General features: G+C 35.9%; 1 protein-coding gene across 3 annotated transcripts in view; it reads left to right on the forward strand.

The window, feature by feature from the left end:
- The window catches only part of LOC150106375 (erythroid differentiation-related factor 1), a 381623-nt gene that overhangs the window by 245406 nt on the left and 109535 nt on the right, over nt 1-26682 (forward strand). For all 3 annotated transcript variants that reach the window (XM_090393103.1, XM_090393102.1, XM_090393104.1), the window contains 2 exons: nt 11161-11548; nt 20856-21074. In XM_090393103.1, coding sequence (XP_090249229.1) covers nt 11161-11548; nt 20856-21074 — 607 coding nt within the window. The remainder of the gene's footprint in view (nt 1-11160; nt 11549-20855; nt 21075-26682) is intronic.

Consider the following 26682-nt stretch of genomic DNA (forward strand, 5'->3'; position numbering starts at 1 on the left):
CAAGAATTGGCAGCCCATCCGCCACAGGTAGGGACAGGTAATATCTCCATATCTCCTGTCCCTGCCTCTCCATCTTCCAGCCACCATCCTGCTGTTGAAGAAGAGACTTTGATTCTCAGAGACTAACATCATCTCTAGATGATCTCTTCTTCCAGAATATAATCATCAAATTCTCAAATATCTCATCCAGACTCACCTTCTGGGAATGGATATCACAGATCAGTTGAATGACTACCTCCACGCTGAATTCTCTGAACACTTCATGCCTTGTCAACATCAGCCTACATCTCATTCTACAATAACTTTGTCAAATAGGAAGCAGTGAAAGAGGGGCTATGCAGCTATGCAGGCCCTCTATAAAAAGAATAGAGGGCAATGTGCCAAAACCATCCTTGACGGTGCTTCCCCTCCACCTCTAGCAGACTTACATGATGATTTTGTCAAATTCTGGAGTACAGTCTTTTCTGCTCCACCTCCACACTTCCCTGATTATGATGACCAACCTACAATATTGAGGTTCATTCCTGCCCTTCAAATATACCAACCTGTCTCCATCCAGGAGATTAAAGCAACTCTTCCATCCAATTTCTCTGCCTCCAGACCTGATGGCTTTCCTGCGTCTAGGCTTCGGAAGATACCGTTGAAGATTCTTCAAGACTTAGTGGACATTCTCCTTTCCAGTAAAGTAATACCACCATACTTACATGCTTCAAGAACTGTCTTCATTCTGAAGAAAGAAACTTCAAGCTGTGCATCAGACTTTAGACCTATTACCATCTCCATTAGTTAAACCACTTCAGCAACATATACAGCATGATTATAGACAGAGAGCTTTTGTTCCTTCGGATGGCTGTGCCGAGAATATACATCTTCTTTCTTCTCTTCTCTCTGATTCCCGACGCTACCTTAAGCCTCTATATTTGGCGTTGCTGGACCTCCAAAAGACCTTTGATAGCGTCTCCCTGCCTGCTCTCCTTCGAGTGCTGTCTATTGCTGGATGTCCAGAACCTTTTCTTTCCTATGTTATAGAGCTATACTTGGGTAGCTCCATCACTATCACTACAGGGTCCCATGCAACTTCTATTCCTGCAGTTCGGGGTGTTCGCCAGGATGATCCTCTGTCTCCCCTTTTCTTTAACAGCATCATAGATGAGTTTCTTCATTCTCTTCCTAGCCATATAGGCTACTTTCTAGGTGCTTCTTCCTTTAATGCTATGGCCTTTGCGGACGATCTTATTCTCGTAGCCTCTACTAAGATAGGCTTGCAGGAACTCCTTGACTGGGCAGTTGACTTCTTCTCTATTCAAGGTCTTTCTATTAATGTAGAGAAGTCCTGCTCTTTAGCTCTTGTCCCCCTCTGGTCGTGACAAGAAGCTTAAGATCGAGACTATAGAGTTTTCCCTGCACAGGAGGCCGTTGCATGCTTTGACCATCCTGGAAGAGTGGAGATATCTCAGTATCATGTTCACCCCAAAGGGAAGGTCTTCTGTCCCTTCTATCCTAGAAGCTGGGATCGCTTCTTTGATTGAAAGCTCCTCTCAAACCCCAGCAAAGACTGTTTCTCCTTTCCTACTTTCTCCTACCTCGCTTTTACCACAAGTTCGTGCTTGGTAGGACATATATCTCGGTACTGTTCTGAATGGACAGGGCTATTCGTTCAGCTGTGAGATCATGGCTCTGACTGCCACCTGACATTCCTACTGGATATTTCCATGGGAGGGTGAAGGATGGTGGGCTTGGGTTTCCATCACTTAGATGGCTGATTCCACACCTGTGGCTGTCAAAAATTGCGCAGTTAGAACTATCTTCTTCCCCCATCTGCAAAGAGGCTTTCTATAGCCCATTAATACAAGAAGGCTTTATGCGAGCTAAAGGCTGATCCCATTATCAACGTACTTTAATCGAGTCAGCACCTGCAGAACACAAGAGATGGGCATCTCTGTTACACTGTTCTGTAGATGGTGCTCCTTTAAAAGAGTCATATCTGGTGCCTCCCCAGCATGATTGGGTAAGGGATGGCACCAGACTTCTCCCTGGGTTTGAGTATATTGACATTATCAGGACAAGGATCAATGCCCTGTCTACTTGAGCCCACACAGCTCGATGGGGTAGTGACGACTCCAACTGTAGGGCTGGCTGCCACTACAGTGAGACATTGTCTCATATAGCCCAGTGTTGCTTCTGCACCCATGGGGTCCGCGTGAGGAGGCATGATGCCGTGGTCTCCATTCTGAACAACCCCTTTAAGAACAAAGGTTGGGAGACTGCGGTGGAACCACATTATAGGACCTCCACGTGTTTGCATAAGCCAGACTTAGTGATTAAAAGAGATGGTGACGTTTGGGTAGTTGATGCCCAGGTGGACAGGGTGCCCACTAGCATATAGCCATAATAATAAAGTAAATTATTATAAAAATAACCCAGATCTAGTTAGTAAGATACGGAAGGGGCATGGGGCAACTCCGAGGTTTACCAGCACCTCCATCTCTTTACATGGTGTATGGAGTGCAGATAGTTATAACGACTTAAAACAGCTTGGGCTTACGCAAAAGGATATAAAAATTCTTTGCTTGAGGACCCTACAGGGCACACTGGTGGCATGCCGTTGCCACCAGAGAACGACTACAATGATAACTCGAACAGGCATAGGGTAAAGCACTTGTAAAGGCTTAGGCCTATATCAAGCCTGGACGAAATTTCTGGATGTGATGTAAGGGTAGTACTGCCCATAACCAGTACAAAGATTAATAAAAAAATAACAAGTGGTATACCACAAGGATCAGTGCTTGGACCACTGTTATTCAATCTGTACATTAATGATATTGGGAAGGATTTGACAAGCGACATACAGCTATTTGTTGATGATGCAAAGATAGATAGAATAATCAGGAATGCTGCTGATATGCAGTACTTGCAGAATGATTTGAATAGGCTGGAATTGTGGGCATGGGAAAATGGGTGTCAGTTCAATGTCAGAAAATGTAAAGTCATTCATTTCGGCATGACTAGATATCCAATGTCGTATTATATTAGTGGGATTAGGCTAGAAGAAACTGATGAGGCTAGGGATCTTGGAGTGTTAATAGATAGGAAGTTGAAGTTTAGGAGGCCATTGAGTTGTATTTGCAAAGATTGCAAATACAACTCAAATTAATTGCAATGCTGAAACAAACATTCACATGTTATTTTGCCTCTTTACAAGGTCTTGATAAGACCTTACTTGGACTATTGTGCAAATATCTGGTCTCCTGGTTTCTGTTGTGACTCTGATATATTGGAGAGAGTACAAAGGAGAGTGTTAAAAATGATATGATTGTAGAATACTGATTATGAAGATAGATTGAGAATTTGTGGACTGCAGACGCTAGCAAACAGGAGAAAGAGGGGTGATATGAATGAGACTTACAAACTTCTGAAAGGATCATACAAGATTTCGATTGATGGAATTTTTAATTTGTGGAGGTTGGGGAAAGAATGAGAGGGCATCATTGGAAGCTGAGAATGAAGGCTGCCAAGGAGGGTGTGACGGCTAGATTTTTCTCTCAGAGGGTGGGGCATGATTGGAATGGATTGCCTTTGGATGTTGTGAGTGCAAGCAGTGTAAATGAATTCAAGAATAAGTATGATAGCTGGTGTGTGTGTGTGTGTAGTATGTGACCTCATCGATGAGTCTCTGACTCCCTGGAGGTCTCTCTTAATAATAATATATATATATATTTTTTTAAAAAACAGATTAAATGACTATAAGCAGAGAGGTATAAATAGAAATACCATTTTATTTTACATAAACTGCATAACTAGTTTTGTCTTCTTAAAAGACTATTGCGTACATAAACAGTTTTTAATAAGGTAGAATACCAACAATTGATCACTCAAAAGTAGAATGAGCCGTGTGATGTTACATTGCTAAGTATTATAGAGAGGAAAAATTAAATCAGAGTGATGATTAAACTATAGATATTAATTCACAATTTCATGTAATAATAATCATCATCATCAAATTCTTGACGTGTACCCTCAAGGGGTGTACAGGATATGATAGTACTACATGAAAAATTTACATCATTAATCCTATCTAATCCTATCCTATCCATCCTATCTAAAATTTTCCTCCAAATCAGTCTGTTACTTGTCAAGACTCCAACATTATCAGTCTTATATTTCTATCGTCTAAGGCACTTTGTACCATATCAATCCACCTATATATCTTGGTCTCCCTCTGGGTCGTTTTCCTACCAACCTGGCAGAGAACATTTGTTTTGCTAATCTTTCCTCGCCCACTCTGTTTAAGTGACCATACCACCTGAGATCAACTCTGCTAACGCATTTCTGGATGCTGACAATGTCAAGTTCTTTCCTAATATTCTCGTTTTTAATATGATATTGCCATTGATGCCATCTGTTCATGCCTCTAATCTTTCTCAGGACTCTCATATCTGCAGTCTCTAGTCTTTTGTCAAGTGTTTTACTTCTGACCCAGCTCTCAGATCCATAAGTTAAAACTGGTTTGAACACTGTCTTGTATACAGCTAATTTGGTGTTCCGACTAATTTCTCTCTTATTCCATATGAATTTATTCAATTGACTTCCTACCATACCAGCTTTGTTGATTCTTTTTTTATTCCCATATTTAATTTACCATCTTCAGTAAAAATCGTACCTAAGTAGCTGAATTGTTTTACTTGTTCCACAGGTTCCACGTTCACAACACAGTTGATATTTTCAACAATTCTACCTATTTTCATTGTCTTTGTCTTTTTAATGCTGACCTTCATACCATATCTATTACAACAGTTATTCAATTTAGTCAGGGAATCTTGCAAACTTGTAGCGGATTTATTTAGAAGTATAACATCGTCCGCATAAAGCAAAGAGCTGACATTAACATCTCCATTATTATTAGCTTTGCTCTTTTCTCCAAATTTCCCCAAAATATTTTTGTATGTCTGACAATCATTTCCTACTCTGCTATTTAGATCCCCAACAAGGACCAACTTTTCCTTTTTCATTGTGTCAGTTGCTTTTTCTAAAGCCTCAAAAAATTTCTTCACTTCTACCTTAGTAGAACCTTCTGTGGGACCATAGGCACAAATAAGTCTCATTGTCCAGTTCCCCATTCTCATATTTTCCCCCACATCACTCTGCTTGAGACTGCCTGCCATTCAAGAAGATTAGCCTCGTATTTTGTGTTGAATACTATGGCTACTCCTTCTTTTCCTTGATTGTCATTTCCTGAATATAACATTTTGTATTTATTGCTCAGAAAGATCTCACCAGTTTTTATCTTTTTTGTTTCAGTCACCCGTATTATGTTGATCTGGTACTTATCTAATTCTTCAGCTAGCTTCATTTCTTTGCCATTCAGGCTTCTTGTGTTGATAGTACCGATCTTGAACTCTGATGTTGAGTTGGAGTGTGTTTCAGGGTTTGTTCAGTAGCTGACTTTTCACTGTTTGTCCTGGATCCCTGGCAAACGCAACGGGGGGGCCTTGTTTAACATGTTCGTTGCCAATCATGCGATATCAGTTCTCACCAAACGGCCGATCACGCGTTATCGCGTGGACGTCATTAACTAAATAAAAAAAATATAAAAAAGTTGGCCACCACACGAAATTCCAATTTTCAGCTTGGCAATGAAAGTGTTAACTGGGCGATGCCCCAGCCGGCATGAAATTTTGTCATGCTGTACCATCATTTTCTATATTGGTTTAAGCCAATAAGAATACAGTTTGTTCAGCTAAATCCCAAATTTCCACCCTATCCTCGTTCGTTCAGCATCCAGGTAGATACATATACCCAACAGGGTGCACCACAAGAAGGTGAGAATTGAACATTAGGTCAGAATCCCTGGTCGGTTCTCCGCATTCCTTTAAAGGCTATGTGGAAGTCTCCTGTCAGTTATACAGCTTTGACCCTTAAGCACCCCTGTAAAAATCTTAATTTATAAATAACATTAGACTAATGTAGGAATTACAAGTCTCGATTAAAAAAAAAAACTAATACGTTATCCTGATTAAACTTTCCCACAATATTGATAAGGAAATAGTTATTTTGATTCAAGTTAGGGCGTTAAAGTAAGGCCTCAGCACTTTCTTTAAATAGGCGTTCAAATTTATAGCGACATCTGTGTAGAAGGCGAGTCTTGGACCAGAGGATGTTGTGACTTGTCTCTGTCCCGTGCTGAGCCAATCCAGACTTATCGGATTTGTTGTGCTGGATGTATGATTGATGTTCTTGAATACTTTTTTTCTATAGAGCGTCCTGTTTGTTCAAAGTAGAACAGATTGCAGTTACAAGGAACTTGATACACACCAGACAGAGACATAGTTGATCGTTTATCTAGAAGAGGGTAAATAGGTGGATATTTTGTTAATAGGTTTATAAGTGGTTGTTAAATCATATTTCTTCAGAATTCTTGAAATTGGTTCTGAAATCCCGGAAATATATGGAATTGGAACTTGCTGTATTGAATCTTTGTTGTTCTGGATTGGATTGTAGGAATCGGAAAGATGTGTACTTTTTTCAGAGAAGCCATTTAATTTCATGTGATGTTTGATAGTTGAAAGTTCTTTCTGTAATTCATAAGAAGTTGAACAATTAGTTCTAGCTCATCGGATTAAACATTTTATGATTCCTGTTTTTTGATAAGGATGATGAGCAGACTATGTGAGAATATAACATCCAGTGAAAGTGGGTTTTCTGTAAACTGTTGTTGTTGTTAGAATACCTGAAGGTGAACGGATGAGGAGGATGTCTAAAAAGGATAACTTGTTGTCTTTTTCAATCTCCATGGTAAACTTAATACGAGGATGTAAGGAATTGATTCTGACTAAAAAGGAAGGTAAGGAATCTCTGTTATGAGGCCACACTGAAAACATATAAATGAAAGTTGGCTAGAGCAGGTGAAAGTGGACTTCCCATGGCCGTTCCTTCAACTTGATTGTAGAATTTGTTTTGACATAAGAAATATCCAGAGTGTATCATGAAATCAAATAATTTCATGATGTCTTGTGGAAATATATCAGCAAGTAATTGTAAAGTCTCTTTGAGAGGTAAATTAGTATATAGAGATTCTACATCGAAGCTCACCATAAGATCAGTAGTGTTACATCTTGATTGAGGACTCTTTCAACAAAAGAATCATTCATTCAAGATTTAACAAGAAACAAAATTTTGAGCTAGAAATACTTATACTATTAGTTAAGAAAGCAAAATATAAAAGAAAACCTGTTAGAATTACTTTAGAAAGAAGTAAAGTAGAGGAGAAAATTTTATGTCTAAGTAGAATTATATTGTTTAAAGTTATTGATGTCAAAATTACACTCTATGTAAGAATGTATGTCTAAGTGCAAACAAAGGTCCAAAGGTTGCCACCTAGCTGTCTACGATGACGTAATGTCCGAAGTGAAAGCATTCGTGGAAGGTGAGCTGAACTCGTGTTCGGCGAAAAGAATGCTCTTCAAGGAGCAGAAGTGTGATGCAACCACATAGGGCGAATAGAAGAGAGAGCACAGTGAGAGATCCTCCGATAATGTAGAGAAATTTCCTTATTCATGTAACAAAGAGAGAAGAACAGATTTCTAATTGAAAGGAAAGAGAACTTTTAAGTGACTTTTGTGCTCAGTAACGTGTTAATCATATTGGACTAGTAGTCTGAAAGCCTGAGAGTATGCAACACTCAGTTGAATGTGATTGATCTTTGTTAGTGAGCTTTACTTAGAATTTTGAACTAGTGTTTTATGATGAATGTGTACTTATTTAACCTAAAGATTTCAATCTTGGTAGGTACGAAAGGGATTAGGATAGAGAAATAACGGAAAAAAGTAATGATGTAACAGTAGGTTGTAATGAGATATTTTTTAATTTATTTAGGAAATCCGATGCGTTTTTCAAAAAAGAGCGTGATTTGCCTATATGTGATTTTAATAATTTCGCTAAATATTTGGCTATGTGATGAGTAGGTGAATCAATACAGTCCACTATAGGACGATGAGGAATATCTCTCTTGTGTATTTTAGGTAGACCATAAAATCTAGGAGGTCTTGCGAAATGTGTTTTTAGCCTTTCTATTGTGTCTACATCAAACTTATCACGTCATCTAGAAGGGAATTTAATTTCTTCAGTTGGTGGGATCGTGATTAAGTTCTTGGTATGTTGAGTGATCATGAAGTAACAGAAATTTTTCTTCTATAGTTTGAAGAATCCATAATTACTGTTGCTTTTCCCTTGTCTGCTTTAGTGATGAAAAGGTGACTGTTGCTTCTTAAGGAATGTAGCGCTTTCTTTTCAGAAGCAGTATGTTGGAAGGAGGAAGCTTGTATTTAAGCAGCATAGAAGCAACTTCTAGGCAGAGAGAATTAGCTTTTCATTGGAGAGATGACTAAGGTTCCGTTCAATGTTAACAAGGAAATCTAGATATGGAATCTTTTTAGGGACTATAGCGAAATTATGTCCTTTTGAGAGGATGAGTGTTTCACTACTCGTTAAAAGGCAACCGGACACGTTGATGATCCAGTTTTCTGGAACTTGGAAAGGCTTGATTTGTCTAGAAACAAGAACATCAAATTTGCTGTTTAGATGTTGATTCTGTTTTTTATAGGAGACATTGTATAGAGCGTTTAGCCACATTAAAAACTATGTCAGAAAGATGTGGGTCTAAGTTTGTGGAGATAAAGGTACAGAGATCAGAAATTTGATGAATTTAATAGCAAGATCGTGTTTAGCTGCTCTGAGTTGATTACAGATTAAAGCTAAACTGGTGTTCCTGTAGATATACTGAACTCCAGGAGATTTGATGGTTTTATCTCTGTCAAATTAGGAATAATCTTATTGTCACAGCATTTTTTCAGAAAGATGATCCTCGCTCACAACTTACCTTGTATTACTGATACTAATTTATCGGTTTTTTTGGTAAAGTTTTCCCAGTGCAGGAATAGAATTCTACTCTTTAGAGACACTTGTGACATTATGATTAAGAATTATAGACACGTAAACACAAGATTATTTTAATATTTGCTAATTATTTCAGTCTGAAAATAACAGACTATCTTCAGTGGCTACATAGGAACAGTTTTTAACAAGGTGGAATACCAACAATTGATCATTCAAAAGTAGAACAAGCCGCGTGATATTACATTTGTCACTTATTTCCCCTCTTCTGAAGATAAATGCTCAACTATGTCTCTGCCTGGTGTGTATCAAGTTCCTTGTAACTGCAATCTGTCCTACTTTGGACAAACAGGATGCTCTATAGAAAAAAGAATTCAACAATATCAATCATACATTCAGCACAACAAATCTGATAAGTCTGGATTGGCTCACACGGTATAGAGACAAGCCACAACATCCTCTGGTCCAAGACTCGCCTTCTACACAGATGTCACTCTAAATTTGAATGCCTATTTAAAGAAATTGCTGAGGCCTTACTTCAATGCCCTAACTTGAATCAAAATGACTGTATTTCCTTATCAAAAATATGAGAAAGTTTAATCAGGATAACACATTATTATTTATTTATTTTTTTTAAATTGAGACTTATAATTCTTACATTAGTCTAATGTTATTTATAAATTAAGATTATTACATGAAATTGTGAATTAATACCTATAGTTTAATCATCATTCTGATGAAATTTTTCCTCTCTTTAATACTTAGCAATGTAACATCATGGGGTTTGTTCTACTTTTGAATGATCAATTGTTGGTATTCCACCTTGTTAAAAACTTTTCCTATGTAGCCACTGAAGATACTCTGTTATTTTCAGACTGAAATATTTGGCAAATATTAAAATAATCTTGTGTTTATGTGTCTATAATTCTTAATCATAATGTCACAAGTGTCTCTAAAGAGTAGCATGTATCTCTTCATTGTTGGGCATGCACAAGCATTCAAGGTCCCATGAAAGCCAAAATTGGATAGCAGCACAGTGGACAGTCTGAAAGATTATAGCTGAAGTTAGTGTTAAGATGTACTGGATTGAGGACAAATTCTTTAGATTTTACAATTTTTCACTCCGGTTCATTATAGTATTGAAAGATGTTTTCTGATTTGCTCCGCATGACTGGGTGAATGATAGTTTCATTGTTAGCATTAGCAGAATTGAGGACCTGGTTCAACAAAATGCTTGCACTAGTTCTGCCATATGTTCTTCTTAGTTGTTCTTCTAGACCAACTAAATGGATTTTTCAGTCTAGCCAAAATAAGGCATGTTGCAGTTGCACCAAATATGGTAAATGCCAGGATATTTCAAGTTGTTATGTTTTTGCTTGAGTGTACTGAGCAGGGAACAGAGCTTAAATAGAGGAGTGAAAGAAGTCTGGATGTTATATTTTTTGATTATATAACATTCTTCTCCCTGTGACAAGTAATTCTGATTATCTTTTCCTTTCTTGGGAGGATTGAGTTATCCTATGGAGTTGGGATTTAGTGATATTTAATGCAGCTAGTTTGTAACTCCTCTACTGTACTCCCTAAAGGATATGTACATTATATGTCTGTAAATTACATATGTTCTTTGGTTGGTTTGTATGTCATGCAGGATGAAAAACTTGCCTCCTTGGTATAAGATCAACTAATTTGCTCACAGCCATACAACTAAGTTATGGAGTTATGTGTGTTTGGTAGATCCCATATAAAACTGTCCAGAAAATAATTAGTAAGACACAAAGAAAAGGTTTACACTTGAAATTGAGTGGTCTTTCTATTATAGTGTCATATATCAAGGCACTAGAATATGGTGAAAAACTTGGATAAAATGTGAGTCTAGCTGAAATAAAAATTAATTTAAACATTAATAAAGTTTTTTTTATATGTTTATATGTGTGTGTGTATATATATATATATATATATTTGTACTCTTATTATAATTTTGCTTACGTATATACTCACACACACACATATATATATATATATATATATATATATATTTGTACTCTTATTATAATTTTGCTTACGTATATACTCACACTGACAATTAAATAACTCGGATATTTCAAAAAGCTTCATTTCATTTTCTTGCTGACTTTTTCTCAACAGAAAAAGTTAAATTTTATCTGAGGTATTATAAAGTGACTTATGCACTGAAATCTGTTTCCATATTAATGAAATCTCTGATAATAATTAATTTCTATAAAGTAATTATTTCTTTCTTATTTATTTCAGGGACTGAAATGTATCTTAGAAAGTGAAGACACAAAAGATAAAATAGAAGAATGCACTTCTCAAGGAGAAAATATAAAGATGGCTAAACCGTTTGAGCCAATTCCACTTCATTATTCAACACTAAATCCTTCAGAAACTGATTTAGTGAAAGGTGATAGATTGAAGCAGGAAAATGATAAGCAAAGAGTATCTTGTACAACATCTTCAGAATCATCACGGAATAAGAATCATGTGCCTTCAGTTAATGATCCTTCATGGAAGCTATGTTGCATGATATTGCTTCTACAAAAAACCACTCAGATTTATTGTTCACTAGCTGAAATTGCAAGTGAGACAAGGAAATGTGGCTTAGCCATGCGATATGTTAAGCTGGGACTTTTTTGTTTAGGTAAAGAAATCGCTTATACTTTGCATATCATTTTTAATTTTAACATAATATAAATAATAATTCAAGTTTTTTTTTTTTTACAAAAACAGTAAAAATATTGTCTGGTGCTGATTTTTATGCATATCAAGTAGCACAAAAAAGTCCAAACTCGAGGTTTTATTTTGGATTCTAGGTAGCTAGACTTAACATTCCATTAGTGATGATAGTAATTTCATAGACTGTTGTCAGGCAAGAACCTGGTTCTAAATAGGGATGCAGGGTTTTATTCTTGAAGTTCAAGTTTTTCTTATTGCAAAATAGAGTGCATTGATATTTACTTTCAATTGGAAAGGCCTGGGTTCAAATCTTTTTTTTTTTTTTTTTTTTTTTTTTTTTTTTTTTTTTTTTTTTTTTTAAGGATGTTTCCATAATGTGCCCCTGAATGAAGTTGTTATGAGTGGTACAATATATCGTGATTCTATGATTAAGGGTATGGAGAGCGGGATGCCTGAGGAGTGCTTGGCTGGTGGAACAATAGAGAGAGTGACTTTAGCAAATAAAGAGAGGGCATGATGCAGAAAATATGATATTAATGGTGGGTACAAATGACCTGAATGGTAGCATTAATCAGGTAGCAAAAGATTTAAGAACATTGTTAGATATCATGAAGAAGAAAAGTGTCAAAAGGAGGATAGTGTGTGCGTGCGCCCGTGTGTGTGTGCTGCCTCGTTTTGACAATTATGAGTTAAGTAGATTAGTGATGATAATGAATGATATGATTGCAAGAATGTGCAAAAAGAGAGATCTGGAATTTGTTGATGTCTGGAGTGTGTTTGAAGGCAAAAGACAGCTGTATGCAAGAGATGGGTTGCATCTGAACATGGAAGGTCATAAGCGATTGAAGAAGTTACTGTTTTCCGAACAAGTTGAAGTAATTAGGCAGGGAAACTAAAATTGAAAAGGTTGAGTGTAAGAGAGAGAAACTTATGCAGTGAATGTATATCTGTTGATTCTTATTCATGGAATAAATTACAGAGTAGAGTGGATAAAAATCGGCATGGGACTACTGAAATTAGTGACATGTATATCAGTTCTAAAGCTGGTACAAGAACTAAAGGGAATCAGCCACTTTTGTATAATAATGCAAGAAGCATTCGAAATAACGCGATCAATGCAACGTGAAGAATTTTTGGCATTAGTCAGTGCAATCTCACCAAAAGTTGTAGTCATTAGGGAAACATGGCTGTCAGCAGAAGATGTGGTTATTGGAATTGAATGTGATGGGTAAGTATTTTCAGGGAGGATAGAGAAGATGAATAGGGGGAGGTTTGATGACACTGTTGATGATAGCTGATGAGTTGCATCCAAAATGAAAGTAGTATATCAAGAGAATAGACATGTGAATGGTTGTTCATTTGAGACATTGAGAGTTTATTTTTCACTTGGTTAGACTATAATAAGTTTAGTTTAATCCTTTATCCAAGTGTGAGCAAACAAAGTTTGCGTCTGAAAGTATCTTCAGGACTGAGCTAAGGTGAAATAAAGGATTAAACTAAACTTATTCATTTGAGACAGTCTGGTGTGAAATAGTGACCAACGCAACCAAATATACAGTTGGTTGCGTCTATAGGCCGGGGGTACAGGAGGTGATATTAAATTCATGCATCAGCAAATTAGTGCAATGAGTGCAGGGTTAGTGATTATTATGGGGGATTTTAATTTTGGTGATATCAATTTGAAGGAAGAAATATCACATGGCAAAAAAGAAATGGAATTCATACACTTAAGAGATAATTACTTGAAACAGCACATAACTGAAGGGACTCATGGTGTGAGAGTGTTGGGCCTGGTCATTGGTTTAGAGGACATTGCATAAGTAAGGTGTCCTCATTACCTCCAATTGGTGAGAGCAATCATGTGGTATTGACTTGGGAGGTTGCAAAATTTTTGGATTTCTCTCTTAAGAAGGGGTAGGTATATGGAACTACAGGTTAGGTAATTATAACAAGCTTCAGAGTGAGCTTACAGCCGTCCCATGGCAGAACATATTGCAGGAGAAAGATGTTAGCAGTACATGGGATAAAATCAGTGTGTATCTGAGGAAGGCAATATCAGAATGTATTCCCATGGTCAGGAAGACAAACAAGGTAGACATTAGATGAATGAGTAGTAGTAGTATCAGGCTTGATCTGCAAAAAAAGAAAATGTTATGGGGAATTTACAAGGAGAAAGGTGATCAGTGCACCCATGAGCAGTACAAGGCTAAAGCTAGGAATGTTACCAACATATTAAGAAAAACTAAATCAGATAATGAGAAGACCTTAGCCAAGGAGATCAAGGGTAATTCCAAAGAGTTCTTCCACTATGTGGCAAGTAAAAGGAAGAATGACTTGAAGGATAACCTTAGTGGGTGCTGATGGTATTGAGGTGACCAATTCAGATGTAATAGCAGAGTTACTGAGTGATCACTTTTCAAAAGTCTATCACCCAAGTGAGGATATTAGTACTTAGTATAGGTACTTAGTATATTGCAGAATTTAAATGCAAACACTGCTGTTGGTTTGGATGGAATATCAGCTCGGGTGTTACATGAATATGCAAAGGAATTGTCAATGCCTCTTACTTGGTTATTTAACTTAAGTTTGAACTCTGGCATGGTCCCTGGGGAGTGGAAGGAAGGCAAAGTGGTTCCTTTGCATAAAGTTGGCTCTAAGACTGTTGTAGTTAATTACAGACCAATCACCATCTCAGGTGTGGTGGTTAAAGTATTGGAAAAGTTGGTTAAGGACAGAATTCGAGAATGGGTGGATCAGGATATGATACTCTATTGGGGCCAACATGGTTTTGTTAAAGGTCGATCCTGCCTTAGCAATTTATTAACTTTTTATAATAGAATGACATCTGAGTTGGACAAAGGAAATGGCTACAGTGGTACTTATGGATTTTGCTAAAGCTTTTGACAGGATACCCCATGGAATACTATTGCACAAATTGGAGCAGATGAATACTAAATTACCAGAATAGTAAGCATGGTGATATGGATAAGAGAATGGCTCAGGGAGAGATACCAGAAAGTGGTGTATGAAGGAGCAGAGTCCAGGATGAGGCAGTGACCAATGAAAGGATGTTAGTGAAGAACACACTTCTTCATATAAAGAGGTTATTATTCCCCTTTATAAGGCGTTGATACTTTGACATTTGGATTACTGTGCTCAAGTCTGGTCACCTGGATTCCTTGGTTCTGAGGAGGTTCTGGAGAGGGTTCAGAGGAGAGTGACTAAGTTGGTGAGTGATGTAAAAAATCCTCCCTATGTTGATAGATTGAGAGCTTGTGGATTGCAGAGGTTGGTTGAAGGCAGAGAAGAGGGGATATGATAGAAACATTTAAATTACTAAAAGATTTTTATAAGATTGATGCAGGGGAAATATTTCAGCTGCGTGAGAATGAGGTTTTTCACCTGGAGGGTGGTGAATGAGTGGAATGCATTGCCTGACTCAGTTGCGAGTTCTTCGTCTGTAAATGAATTCAGAAAGAAATATGATATTGTTTTTTATATTGATAGGTTGGGTCTACCATGATGAGTCTACTGACTCCATGGAGATACCCTTAATAATAAAATAAATAATATATGAACCATGGTCTGAGAAAGCATGCATGCATTTTTTGCCTTCTGTTGATGATTCAGTCAACAGACTTGAAATTACAACAAAAAGGAAATACTGATAGACACTACACTTTATCACACCATTGCCTGCATTTAGCAAATGTACAGAAAACTGGAGTGTCTATTTTTTTAATTTTTTTTTTCCTACTGAACTTCTCCATGCATTTGTAAGAATAAAAATTCCCTTTTTTTGGAAAGATCTCTGAGTTCAAATCCCATTTAGCATGTTGAGAATCATTTGTAGGACTTTTTCTGCTGAAGCTAAGTTAGTTTTCTTCAAACAACCATGCAAAAGTTTATTTCTCTCAAAAACTCTTGTCCCCTTTCTGTACAAAACAATAACCAAACTGGCCAGCAAATGTGCATAATTCACAAACTAAATACACACCTTATGACCTTACAGTTAATTCTAAAAAAACTCAATCCTTTTAGTAATTTTTTTTCATAAAGAATCAATTTTAACTTTTGTTCTGTGTATTAGGTTTTCTTATGAAAATTGATATCATTATGGCATACTTTTCGGTGTCTATGTTGTTCTAATAAATGCCTTGTTGCTGGTTAATAGAAGATTCTCCTAGCAGGTTCTTTCCAAGCAGTACTGATTACTTGTCATTCTTAAAACAAAGATACTGATATGAGAACACTCGTTTAGTGGAGACCTGAAGTGGCTTGAAAAAGTTTCATATTTGGTCTCTATAGAGCAGGGTTTTCATACTATGTAAAAAATAAATAAAAATATAAAAAATATATAAAATTGATTAAAAAAAACCCCTTAGCCTACCCATGGTACAAATGCACTATAGGGTTTATCAGTAACCTTTTTAGATGGAAATCACATAAAAACATACACACTGATACCCCCATTGCTTTAGTTGCAAAAGTTCATTTAAAGTAACTAGTCAATCTGTATAATAATTTTTTCACCAACAAACACAACTGTGGCAAACTTCAAAATTTTATGCTATTAGCACTGTGTAAAGTCAGTTTACGATAGCAATTCTGATGTAGCTAAATATCAAACTATTTCTTGGTATTTATGAGATGTGTATTGTGAGAGTTGCTGTGCAAAGAATTGTTATCTTAAATTTTATCAATATTTTCCCAAAGCTTATGCAAACAGAAGTGAAAAAACATGAAATTACAGTGAAGGTGGTTAATTTGAAGACCAAAGGAGCTGAAAATTATGAATTATGAATTAAACAAATTTTCAAATTAAAGAGTTATTACTACAAATTTAAATTATGTTAATTTCATTAGGTAGTATTTCATTCATAATAATTATTCCATTTGAGATCCTAAGGTTACTACCATTTTACTATGAAGACATATAATTAATTTCAAATAAAATTAAGAGCCTTTTAACTGAAGTGGTTATATCATTCCATTTGGTTGTAACAACCTTGATTATTCCTTCTAGGTCATTAAAAACCTTTATAATTGCTTTTCAGTCGAAGGTGAGTTAACTTTTCTCAGAGGTTGAATGGTTTTTTCCTCCTTGGAAACTGGGCTGTTACAAAAGAAAGTTCAGGGGAAAGAAGAAAGTTTCTTCTTTCTGCCTACCCATTGTAGTAATAAACTGTAAGTTGTGAAACCATTTGTTTATGGGATTACCATTAAAGGGGGGGGGGGTAGAAGATAAACCAAGTTGACAGCATAGTAGGGCTATGCAGAAAGGATTAATTATCCTTTTATGACATTAGATTTTTGTAAAGTTAAGTTACTTATCTTTATTGAAGCCCAGTCATAGTTACTTGAATATGACAGGCCACTTACTAAACATATGATGTTATCTGCAACTATGCAGTCAAACATTCCCCAATATCATTAATTCCTACCCAGATAGGTATACTGAGAAAATATTGCCATTCTATCAGTATTTTCTCAGTACCATTATTTTTATCCATGGATGTTTGTAAATAGGTAGTAGATGAATTTCATCACCAAGTATGAGACTACACTACACTGATTACTATGTGATTTGAAAAAGGTTCCATGTTTGGTATCTAGAAAAGGATTTCCAGATTATCTAATCTATAGCTCATCCACAATACAAATGTACTTTTTCAGTCTTATATGGGTGGGATTCATATAAAAAAAATTGCATATGCTCATCAATGTTACTTTTCTTCTATTGCATAGGCAAATTCTCGTAGACAAGCTTATACGTTAGTTATGCATTACTAAATCACTTAAGGAATTAACAACGTACATAAGAATATAAATTATATTACACTTTAATAAATATTTCCGATATTTTGCCAACGTCACGTTGCCATCTGCAAAAGGAACTTACAAAAGAGGCACGTGCACGTAGGCACTACAACACAGTAACTGAGAATGAAGTGATGAAGCTATTCTTCTCCTAAAAGTCCTGATGGTATCCTCCATAGCCCACTAGGGGACACCATCAGGACTTTTAGGAGAAGAATAGCTTCATCACTTCATTCTCAGTTACTGTGTTGTAGTGCCTACATGCACGTGCCTTTTTTGGAAGTTCCTTTTGCAGATGGCAACGTGACGTTGGCGAAATATTGGAAATATTTATTAAAGTGTAATTTAATTTATATTCTTATGTACGTTGTCAATTCCTTAAATGATTTAGTAATACATAGGCAAATAAAAAGAAAATTTAACAAAATTTGTAATTTATGAAAATAAGTTTCAGGTAGCTCCTAAATTTTCGAAACCAATATGTAACAACTAAGCTTAGTAGAAATTGAACTGTTTCATTGTAACCAAACTTGCAAGGCTAATAGATCAAATAAGCTAAAATTACTGATTAAAATCTTTATTTGGTAAGAATACTGATCATTAAGCATACCTGTGAATATTCTTTGAAATTAAAGTTTGCCATAAAACTATTAGTGACTAGGTATTAAGTGAAATTTGATTATTAGAGTAAAAGAGAGTAATTAATCTCATTTAAATCTTATTTTATATGGTTGAGATGTGCATGTGTGTTTGTGTTTATTATGGGTGTTGGTTGGCTCCTATGACCACATTCAGATTTGCCCCTTTATTATTTTAAAAATCAGTTAATGGTGACATTTTCAGGTATGTGATTTATTGTATGGTGTGAAACAATATTTCAGTAGTAGGATTTTTGTTGTTGCTAGCATTCTTTTGTTTATATGTCTTTCTTTGTGGTTTCAAAAATGTGCTTTGCTATTCAGATATTGCAATTAATTCAGTTAAGCATAATTTCACAGAACATAGTAGGCAATGATCTTTGAAATTGTAGTATTACATCAAAGTTGGCATTTGAATTTGCAAACCACATTGTGACATGATAATATATATGTTGAATCGCATCATTGTAGTTCCCCCTCTTATTTTACTAAGTTTTTTAATTTATTAATGGTGATAAAGACAATTTTGTAATTAGAATGTTTGAAGACATGGTTTGATGGTTTTTTAATAGATTTTATGGATGTATGGGAATTTTAAACTTGTCCAAGTTATCGATAAGTTTCTATGTGATAAGTGACTGTGTGATTTTGGGCTGAAAGAGTATTATAGTCAACTAGCTGTTGTGGATATTGCTGATGAAGGAATGGTGTCTTTGTGCCATTTATGGGCTGGTGAATTTGCAATCTCCAGCCAAGTCAACACCAGTACCTTCATGTATATGTCCTGTTTCCACAAATGAGGCTTTGACAAGGCAAATATTGCTGCCTTAAAAGCATATCTTCTCTAGTTGGAGGAAATACCAACCTCACTGGAGACCCCATCACGCTCTCTCCACACCATAATTATTTAGCTAGACGACAGCCACTTCTCCATTTGAGGATCCAACAGTAAAGCAGTCTCAGTAGGCCAGCTGCCAGATTGTACATGGGAACCAACCTGTTGGTAACACTTCAGGAGTCTTCCTAATCGACTGGCATATAATCCTGCTGTTGCATACACGATCAGATTATGCCTGGAGGGAATTCAAGTATAACAGCTTACATAGGACACAGTCTGAGATTGGAGTCGCAGCACTCCCTGTGTGGAAGTTGTGATCATGAACTCTTGACAACTGCTGCATGACCAGCTCTATAAATTTTCCTAATGCTCCACTCACTACCATGAAAGACAACATAAAAAAATTAGTCACTGCATTTAAATACACTCTTACAAAAATCCAGCAAAAAAAAAAAAAAATCGCAAAAATGTTTATCAAAACATTCATAAAGAAAATATTCAAAAAACAACTAAAATGTATCCAACAAAAAACAAAATTCCATGTTAAAAAAAAAAAAACTTTCAGATTGACTTTATTAGCATATGAGAACTTAATTCTAAGAGTTTTGATGCATAACAACATCCAAATCCGATATGCTATTCATCACCGAAACTCAACTGGCATCCTCTGTGACTACATCTCACCTAATCTTTTCGCATGTTACATAACACCTTTTGCCAGAACGGTGGGACTTGTGCATTTGTCAGATCCTTTCTTCTACATTTCATTGTTCTCCACATCATTGCCATAACCTGCTGTATTGTCCTTACAGTTTGTCAGACAGCCGTCTACCATCTAACATACTAATCTACCATCTAATCCATTTTTGTTCCAATTTAATTACTTGCTTGTCATGTGGCAATCCATCAAAGGCCTTTGCAAAATTTAAATATACTACAAGTAGTTCTCACTTTACAAATTCCCGCTTTACGAATTTTTTGGATTGGAATTTTTATTTTAAATTGTATGTGGCAAAGGATGTAATGATTGTATAAATGCAATGATCAGTTAGAATGAGCCTTGGAGACATGAGTGTGTTATTCACAGTTTTCTTCAGCTGAAGTATTTTCTAAACTAAATCAAGGATTTCAGCTACTCGAAAATATGGATCAAGACGCTGATTGCTTCACCAAAGTCAAAAAGCAAATTCCCAAAGCAGTCAGGTGTTATCGCCAAATATATGAAGAAAAAAACCCAAGACAACATTAACCAATTTTCTCATTAAAAAAGTTACTCGTGATCGTGAGAAATAAACATATTTAATTTTGTTATTATTATTACGTGACCCCTCCAGGGAGTCCAAAGACTCATTGAGGGAGGGCACCTACTCTACAACTTACTACTTTCCACCAACTACAACGAACCGCAACTACCAACACCATCATCATCTATACCGACGCCATCTACCGACCACCACCACCACTAGCATTAGTAGCACTAATGCATCAGTACTAAAAAAAAGAAGCTTTAATTAAATACATCATTAATAATTTCTTTGTTTATGTTAACTAATATTTAAAGGAATTTCAAATTAAAGTAAGTGCACCGTTTTTGATATGTGTTTATATATTCTTTTCTTAATTATATATTTGTGCTATTAAATAATTTATAAATGTTTATGTAAGTTTATACATTTTTAACTGTTTTAAATTAAATAGAAACCTAATTTATGAAAATATTATGACAGAAATCAAACAAATCAAGAATTTAAAAAAAATCCTCAACTTATGTCAGAATCGACTTACGACAGAGACAGAACAGAACCCTGTCATAAGTCGAGGACTGCCTGTATTAAAAAACAAGATTCCCACTTTTCACTTGTCACAAGTTGAATTTTCTCACATCTTTATTAAGGATATTATTTTATTACTTTCTTTTTCAGCTCAAATGAATGCTAATAGCCAACTTTCTGGTTTTTTTTTTTTTTTTTTAATAGAATATGTCCATAAATTAGCCTATAGCCATACAACCAAATGGCCAACTGAGCCTTTAGCATATTTGTTGGGATTAGCTGGAGATGTTCACTTTATGCTTGTTGACAGAAATCCTACTTTGACATTAGAGCAGCATAAAGAGGAATTTTACAGGCTTTCTGAGGCAGACAAAGTAATAATAGAATTGTTAGAAAAAGATGCTGGTGAAGAATTCAAGCCAGGTATTTTTTACTATATATATATTAACAGAAAACAGTAATTAAAAAATTATAGATAATTTCTTAAAAATATCTAGTATTGTTTATAACCAAGTTGCAAAACACTATTTGCATATGAAACTTATCAAGAATTTAGTCACTTCTGAAACTTTCTTTTAAGACCACAACATTCAGTATGATAGTGGTCTTAGTATGCATTGCTTAAAAGATGGTGAACTCTCCAAGGGCTGCATATTTTCCTTTTATTAGTAATTTTGATTAAGATTTCACTGACTTTTTCAATTGTTCATTCAAACAAATGTTTTGAGAACAAAACCTCTTTTCGAAACCATTGAATCCCTTGTCTGAAAGTTGCATTTTTTTAAGTGTTTTCTCAGACAATAATAGCTAATGCATCAGTACTAAAAAAAAGAAGAAGCTTACAAACTTCACTTGCGGTTAAAAAAACAACAAAACTATTTAAAGTAAAGGATAATGCATGTGCATTATAAATTAAATGTACCAAAAAATTATATACTTGGTTTAATCCTTTATCCAAGTGTAAACAAACAAAGTTTGCACCTGAAATATAATCAGTATATTTGGCAACTCGTATATGAAAATATGACTTCTGCATTACTTCAACTTAGTATCACCTCCAGGTCTGGCTCCCACTGACGAGACTTCAATAAATGTCGAAACCAGTCTGGGTAGTCACCCCTTAATGCATAGCATTATACATACCCATAAGGATATGTGCTTTGCATTATGAGATACTAAGGCAAGTGATGTGAAGTCATTAGCTTCTATATACGAGTTGCCCTGTCCTGATTATATTTCAGGTGCAAACTTTGTTTGCTTACACCTGGATAAAGGATTAAACCAGGTATATAATTTCTTGGTATCTTTCATTTATAGTATAACCAAGTGGAAAAATTTCCAATGCATATGGAGAATTGTTTTTATTTTTTATAGTCAAGTAACAAAATATATATATTTCTTTTATTGAAACCATACACAAGAAGTCAAGAGACCTATAAGCACATCGGTGGCATGTTAGGGTGCAGATGAGGAGGTATAAGTTTATTGATGTTTTTTTGAAGAGCTGCAGTTTATAGTTTTTTGGGAATACTTCATGAGGAAAGCTGTTTCAGAGGACAGAGATAAGCAGAATACAAGATGAAAAGCAGAAGCAGATTCACTGTGTTTGCCATTGCACAATGAAGCAATGCTGGGCAGCAGCTGCTCTTGTATTAGTAGGTGCAACATAAAGTGGAGGAATGATAGTTACCACTTCACTGGAGCAGTGACCATGGAAGTACCTGTGGAATAGACACAGTGCTGAAACACTGCATCTGTGAGATAGAGGCTGGAGTAAAGATGTAAGAGAGAGATCATCAATGACCCTAATTTCTCGTCTCTGGACAGCATCAAGGATTTTAAGGGAAGTTTTTGCCAGGAGAGAAAAAGTTATTTGTTTAATACTGAGGATAAGGGTTAGGTGAGCTGAGATCTCTTTTTTGAGAGAAAAGGCAAGACTGTGTTTTGGTGGCAATGAAATGATAAAGTTGTCCTCACCCCATTGAAGGATAGTATAAAGATGAATGTTTAAGCCACTGGTTTAAAGCTACAAGATCATCTACGGTTGTAGATGATCTTGTAGCTTCAATTGAATAGGATGAGCGTAGAGTACTATTTGCAAAGCTGTGGATAATGTTAGTGGTGAACGTGAGTAGGCCATTTATAAATAAGAAAAAGAGAGTAGGTGACAGGACAGAGCCCTGAGGCGCTTTAGCATTGGTGGTGAAACTCGGGAGCCATCTGCCATTGTTACATTTTTTGCTTTACTTTATCCTCCTCTTCTACCTTTACAGTGTCAAGGTTATTCTTAGACTTTGCAACCATAACCATAACTCAAGGATAAGGTGGCCAGAACAGGGGCCAGTTTTCTTGTTCGGGGGAACAAAAAACCGAGTTTCCAGGTGAAAAAACACCTACCAGTATGAGACCGGCTAACTCGCCTTTTGCTGAAAGAGACCAGATAAAGGTTCCTCACATCACTGATGAGAATTGACCAAAGGGCTTTGTCTATAACGACTGAGCCACGGAGGCTCTTGTTACATTGTACACTATACATACCTTGCATCTTCTTTTTGTTCTTTACTTAAACTTCGTGTAAATGGTTGACTGTCACATTCATTTATTTCTACTAGATCTTATGTTTTCATGCTCTGTAGTCTAACAAATTTGTTTTTCGACTGCGCCAGTTAGACTATGTGTTGAGTGTGAGATTATAAGATTTTTAAACTAAAGACAAAGCAGATATTAATTTTATTTCTCCCACTTATGTTAATCTTTACTTTTAATCAATTGTGGCTTGATTATTGATCACTTAATCTTATATAGATTCGAAGTTTTTGGATAGTGCATTAACAGAATCAGTCCAATGTGTTGTTCACAAACCATTTAATTAAATCAGAAGGCATTATTTACAGTTTGATTCACATTAACATATATACACCCTCTGTCCAAAAAAGAAACCGAACTTTTCGAAAATAGAAGAAACTAGTGGCACACACCTGTTGTATCTTTTTGTTGTCGAAAGCAGCAACCTTCATTACTGTTGTGTCAACTGTTTATGACATTTGTTTCATTTGAAGCCGAGTTATAGTGCCAAGAGTGACAGTGTGTTTTGATGAATGGTCGGAAAATGAGTTTCAAACAGAGAGCTATTGACTTTTTGTGTTAAACTTGGTAAAAGTTCAAAGTGGTTGTGAGATGCTGGAGGACAATGAAAACCCGGGCTGTCCAAAAACTAGACTGAGCGAAGTTAACATCCAAAAAGTGCATGATTTCATCAAAGAATACCTGAAATTGTCCATGAAATTGATTGAAGATGAATTGGGGATTCCAAAATCAACTGTGCACATCATTTTGATTGAGAGTTTGGGCCTTCGTAAATTGAATTCGCAATTTGTTCCCCATAAGTTGACTGACGACCAAAAAATTTATCAAATTGAACACTGCAAGGACCTCATTAAAACTGCTCAGAAGGACTCAAACTTCTTAAAATGATCATTACTGGTGACAAAACAGTGTTTTGAGTATGAGCCCGAAACAAAGCGCTAGAGTGCTGAGTGGAGACCACCAGAAGAGGGTCATCCGAAAAAAAGTCGCTTAGAGAAGTCAAAAGTAAAGACAGTACTGATTTTTTTTTTCTATGATTCCAAGGGCATTATCCACAAAGAATCCATTCCGCTGGGCCAAACAATCAATGGTGAGTTTTATCTCGAAGTTTTGAAGCGATTGATAGTGAGAATTCATTGTGTATACGGCATGAATATCATGATGCAGGCAGCTGGTCACTTTTGCATGATAATGCACCATCTCATCGTTCGAGCATTGTGAGACAGTTTTTGAGCAAAAACCAAATTTTTTTGCTGGATCACTCACCGTATTCACCTGATTTAACACTCTGTGACCTCTTTCTCTTCCCCCAATTTCATTTGCCAATGAAAGGAAAGCAATACGACCATTGAAAACGTTCACGCTTCAGTAACCACGACCCTCAACAGTATTCCAAAAACTAATATAAAAAAACCCATTTAATGAATTAATTGACCATGCCAAACGTTGTATCGAAGCTGAGCGAGAGTATATTGATTGAAATAAATTATTTGAATAATTATAACTGGCCTGTGTTTTATTTTCTATCAAAAGTTCGATTTCTTTTTGGACAGAGGGTGTATATATACGATTGCATTACAATTCTTTGATATTTTCAAGTCTTCCTAATTCAAACTTTGTTCTAATTTTCTTCCTTTATAGCTAAAGCACAATCTAGAATATCCTGCTAGTCATACATACATACTTAAACTGAAAAACAAGGCATACCTTGAGTAAGCTTATTTCAATATTAAATTACACAATCTTATTGTACCCATAAACAGACACACTTGATGTACATTCTTATTCCAAAATATCACATATCTAAATACTTACAATTCTCATTTAGCACTACCTTTTTACATGAATAATTTGTTTACATGAAAGTGCTCCGTTTCTCTCTCTCTCTCTCTCTCTCTCTTCCTGCTCTCATTCTTAATCTCCTGCCATGTTTCTTCTTTTTCCAAGTCGTCTATTATTCTATGCCCTCTAAGACCCTTAATATGGCGTTATTATGCAGCTCTTTCCTAGTGAAACATTCCAATGATCAGCATAACACTTCTCATTGCAGTAGATACAGGAGAAGATTGAGAAACCCTAAGACCTACAACATTTCTCTTTCGATTACCAACATTGGACCTCACATCACAGCAGATCCAGGCAAGAGAAGATTGAGAAATCTAAGACCTGTGACGCTTCTCTTTTGATTACCAACAATGGACCTTACTTGGCAGCAGACCCAGGTAAGAGAAGATTGAGAAACCCAAGAGAAAAATCTTGCTCAACGATTTGGCCTATAAAGGTCCAGACGTTCGCTGTGTGCATGCTCATGTCTCTTGAAACTTCCATATGTGGTCATGTATTGACATCCGAACATGATGTCATACCTCGCATCTCTTTTGAAATTGCCATATATGGACATGGGTTAACAGCGTTACATAATGAAGTCATGTGCCAAATTATTTTAACAATGGCCCATGATTAAGTTATCACAAATACAAGATTATTACAGACCAAATTGGTATTTCTTTAGGTGCAATCTCCCTAGAAAAACGTAAAAATGAACATGTAAGTTACTTATCATGAGAGATTTTTACACCATGACTTGCGGAGAAAGCTGGAAACGAAACCCAATTACAGAGGATGGCAGAGAGACAAAAGAATGGCAATTTGTTAAGCAGGCCATGATGCCCACACATGGTTGAAATCTTTAGAAATGTTGAGGACAGCAGCACAACTTTCTCTGAACTGTTGCATGGCATGTGTCCTGTGGTGGGTGATGTATGCTATGAGGTCTGCTATGGATTGATGGAATCTGTAGTGGTGGTTGCTGATTAATTAATGGGTCTCTGAGTAGTGGAGAAGTTGACTATTGATGACGCATGCTAACTGCTAATTCTCATCAGCCTGGTGGCAGCATACAAATCTCAGTATTTTGGAAGAAGGCTTGCATAAGCTTCTATATTCATGCAGAATCAGACCATCATCCTTTTTTCGAAGAATCATGACCTTAATATTTTGTGCTTTATGTTCTACAGATGAGCAGCTTTCTACAGACTTCTGCAGAAAGAATTGCATCATATTAAGTTAATTTTCATGCCAAATGCTTTCTGTAAAGTTTCCATCATCAAACTGTTTAGCAGATATGGAATTCCTGCCTTTTCTGCTCAGTAGGAAATTACTTGCATTCCACTGCCTTATGTGAAATACCCTGCTTATTTGACCTGAATTGGCTTGAAAAAAAGTTCCATGATTGGTCTCCACAGCAGAATTTAGAAAATATGTAAAAATAAATTTAAGAAATACAAAAAAAATCCTTCACTTACTTACAGTAAACTTATAGTACTTATGTACTATATGTTTACACAAAAAAAAAGCTGTCATACTCAGGAGCTCCATTTAAAAAAATAATAAAATAAAATAAAAAATCTGAGCTTGCTGAACATAACATTTCTTGCTTAGCATA

The sequence above is a fragment of the Typopeltis vanoorti genome, chromosome 5 (assembly GCF_054136105.1).
Source record: "Typopeltis vanoorti isolate ZY-2024b chromosome 5, IOZ_Tvanoo_1.0, whole genome shotgun sequence".
In the NCBI taxonomy this organism is placed as follows: domain Eukaryota; kingdom Metazoa; phylum Arthropoda; class Arachnida; order Uropygi; family Thelyphonidae; genus Typopeltis; species Typopeltis vanoorti.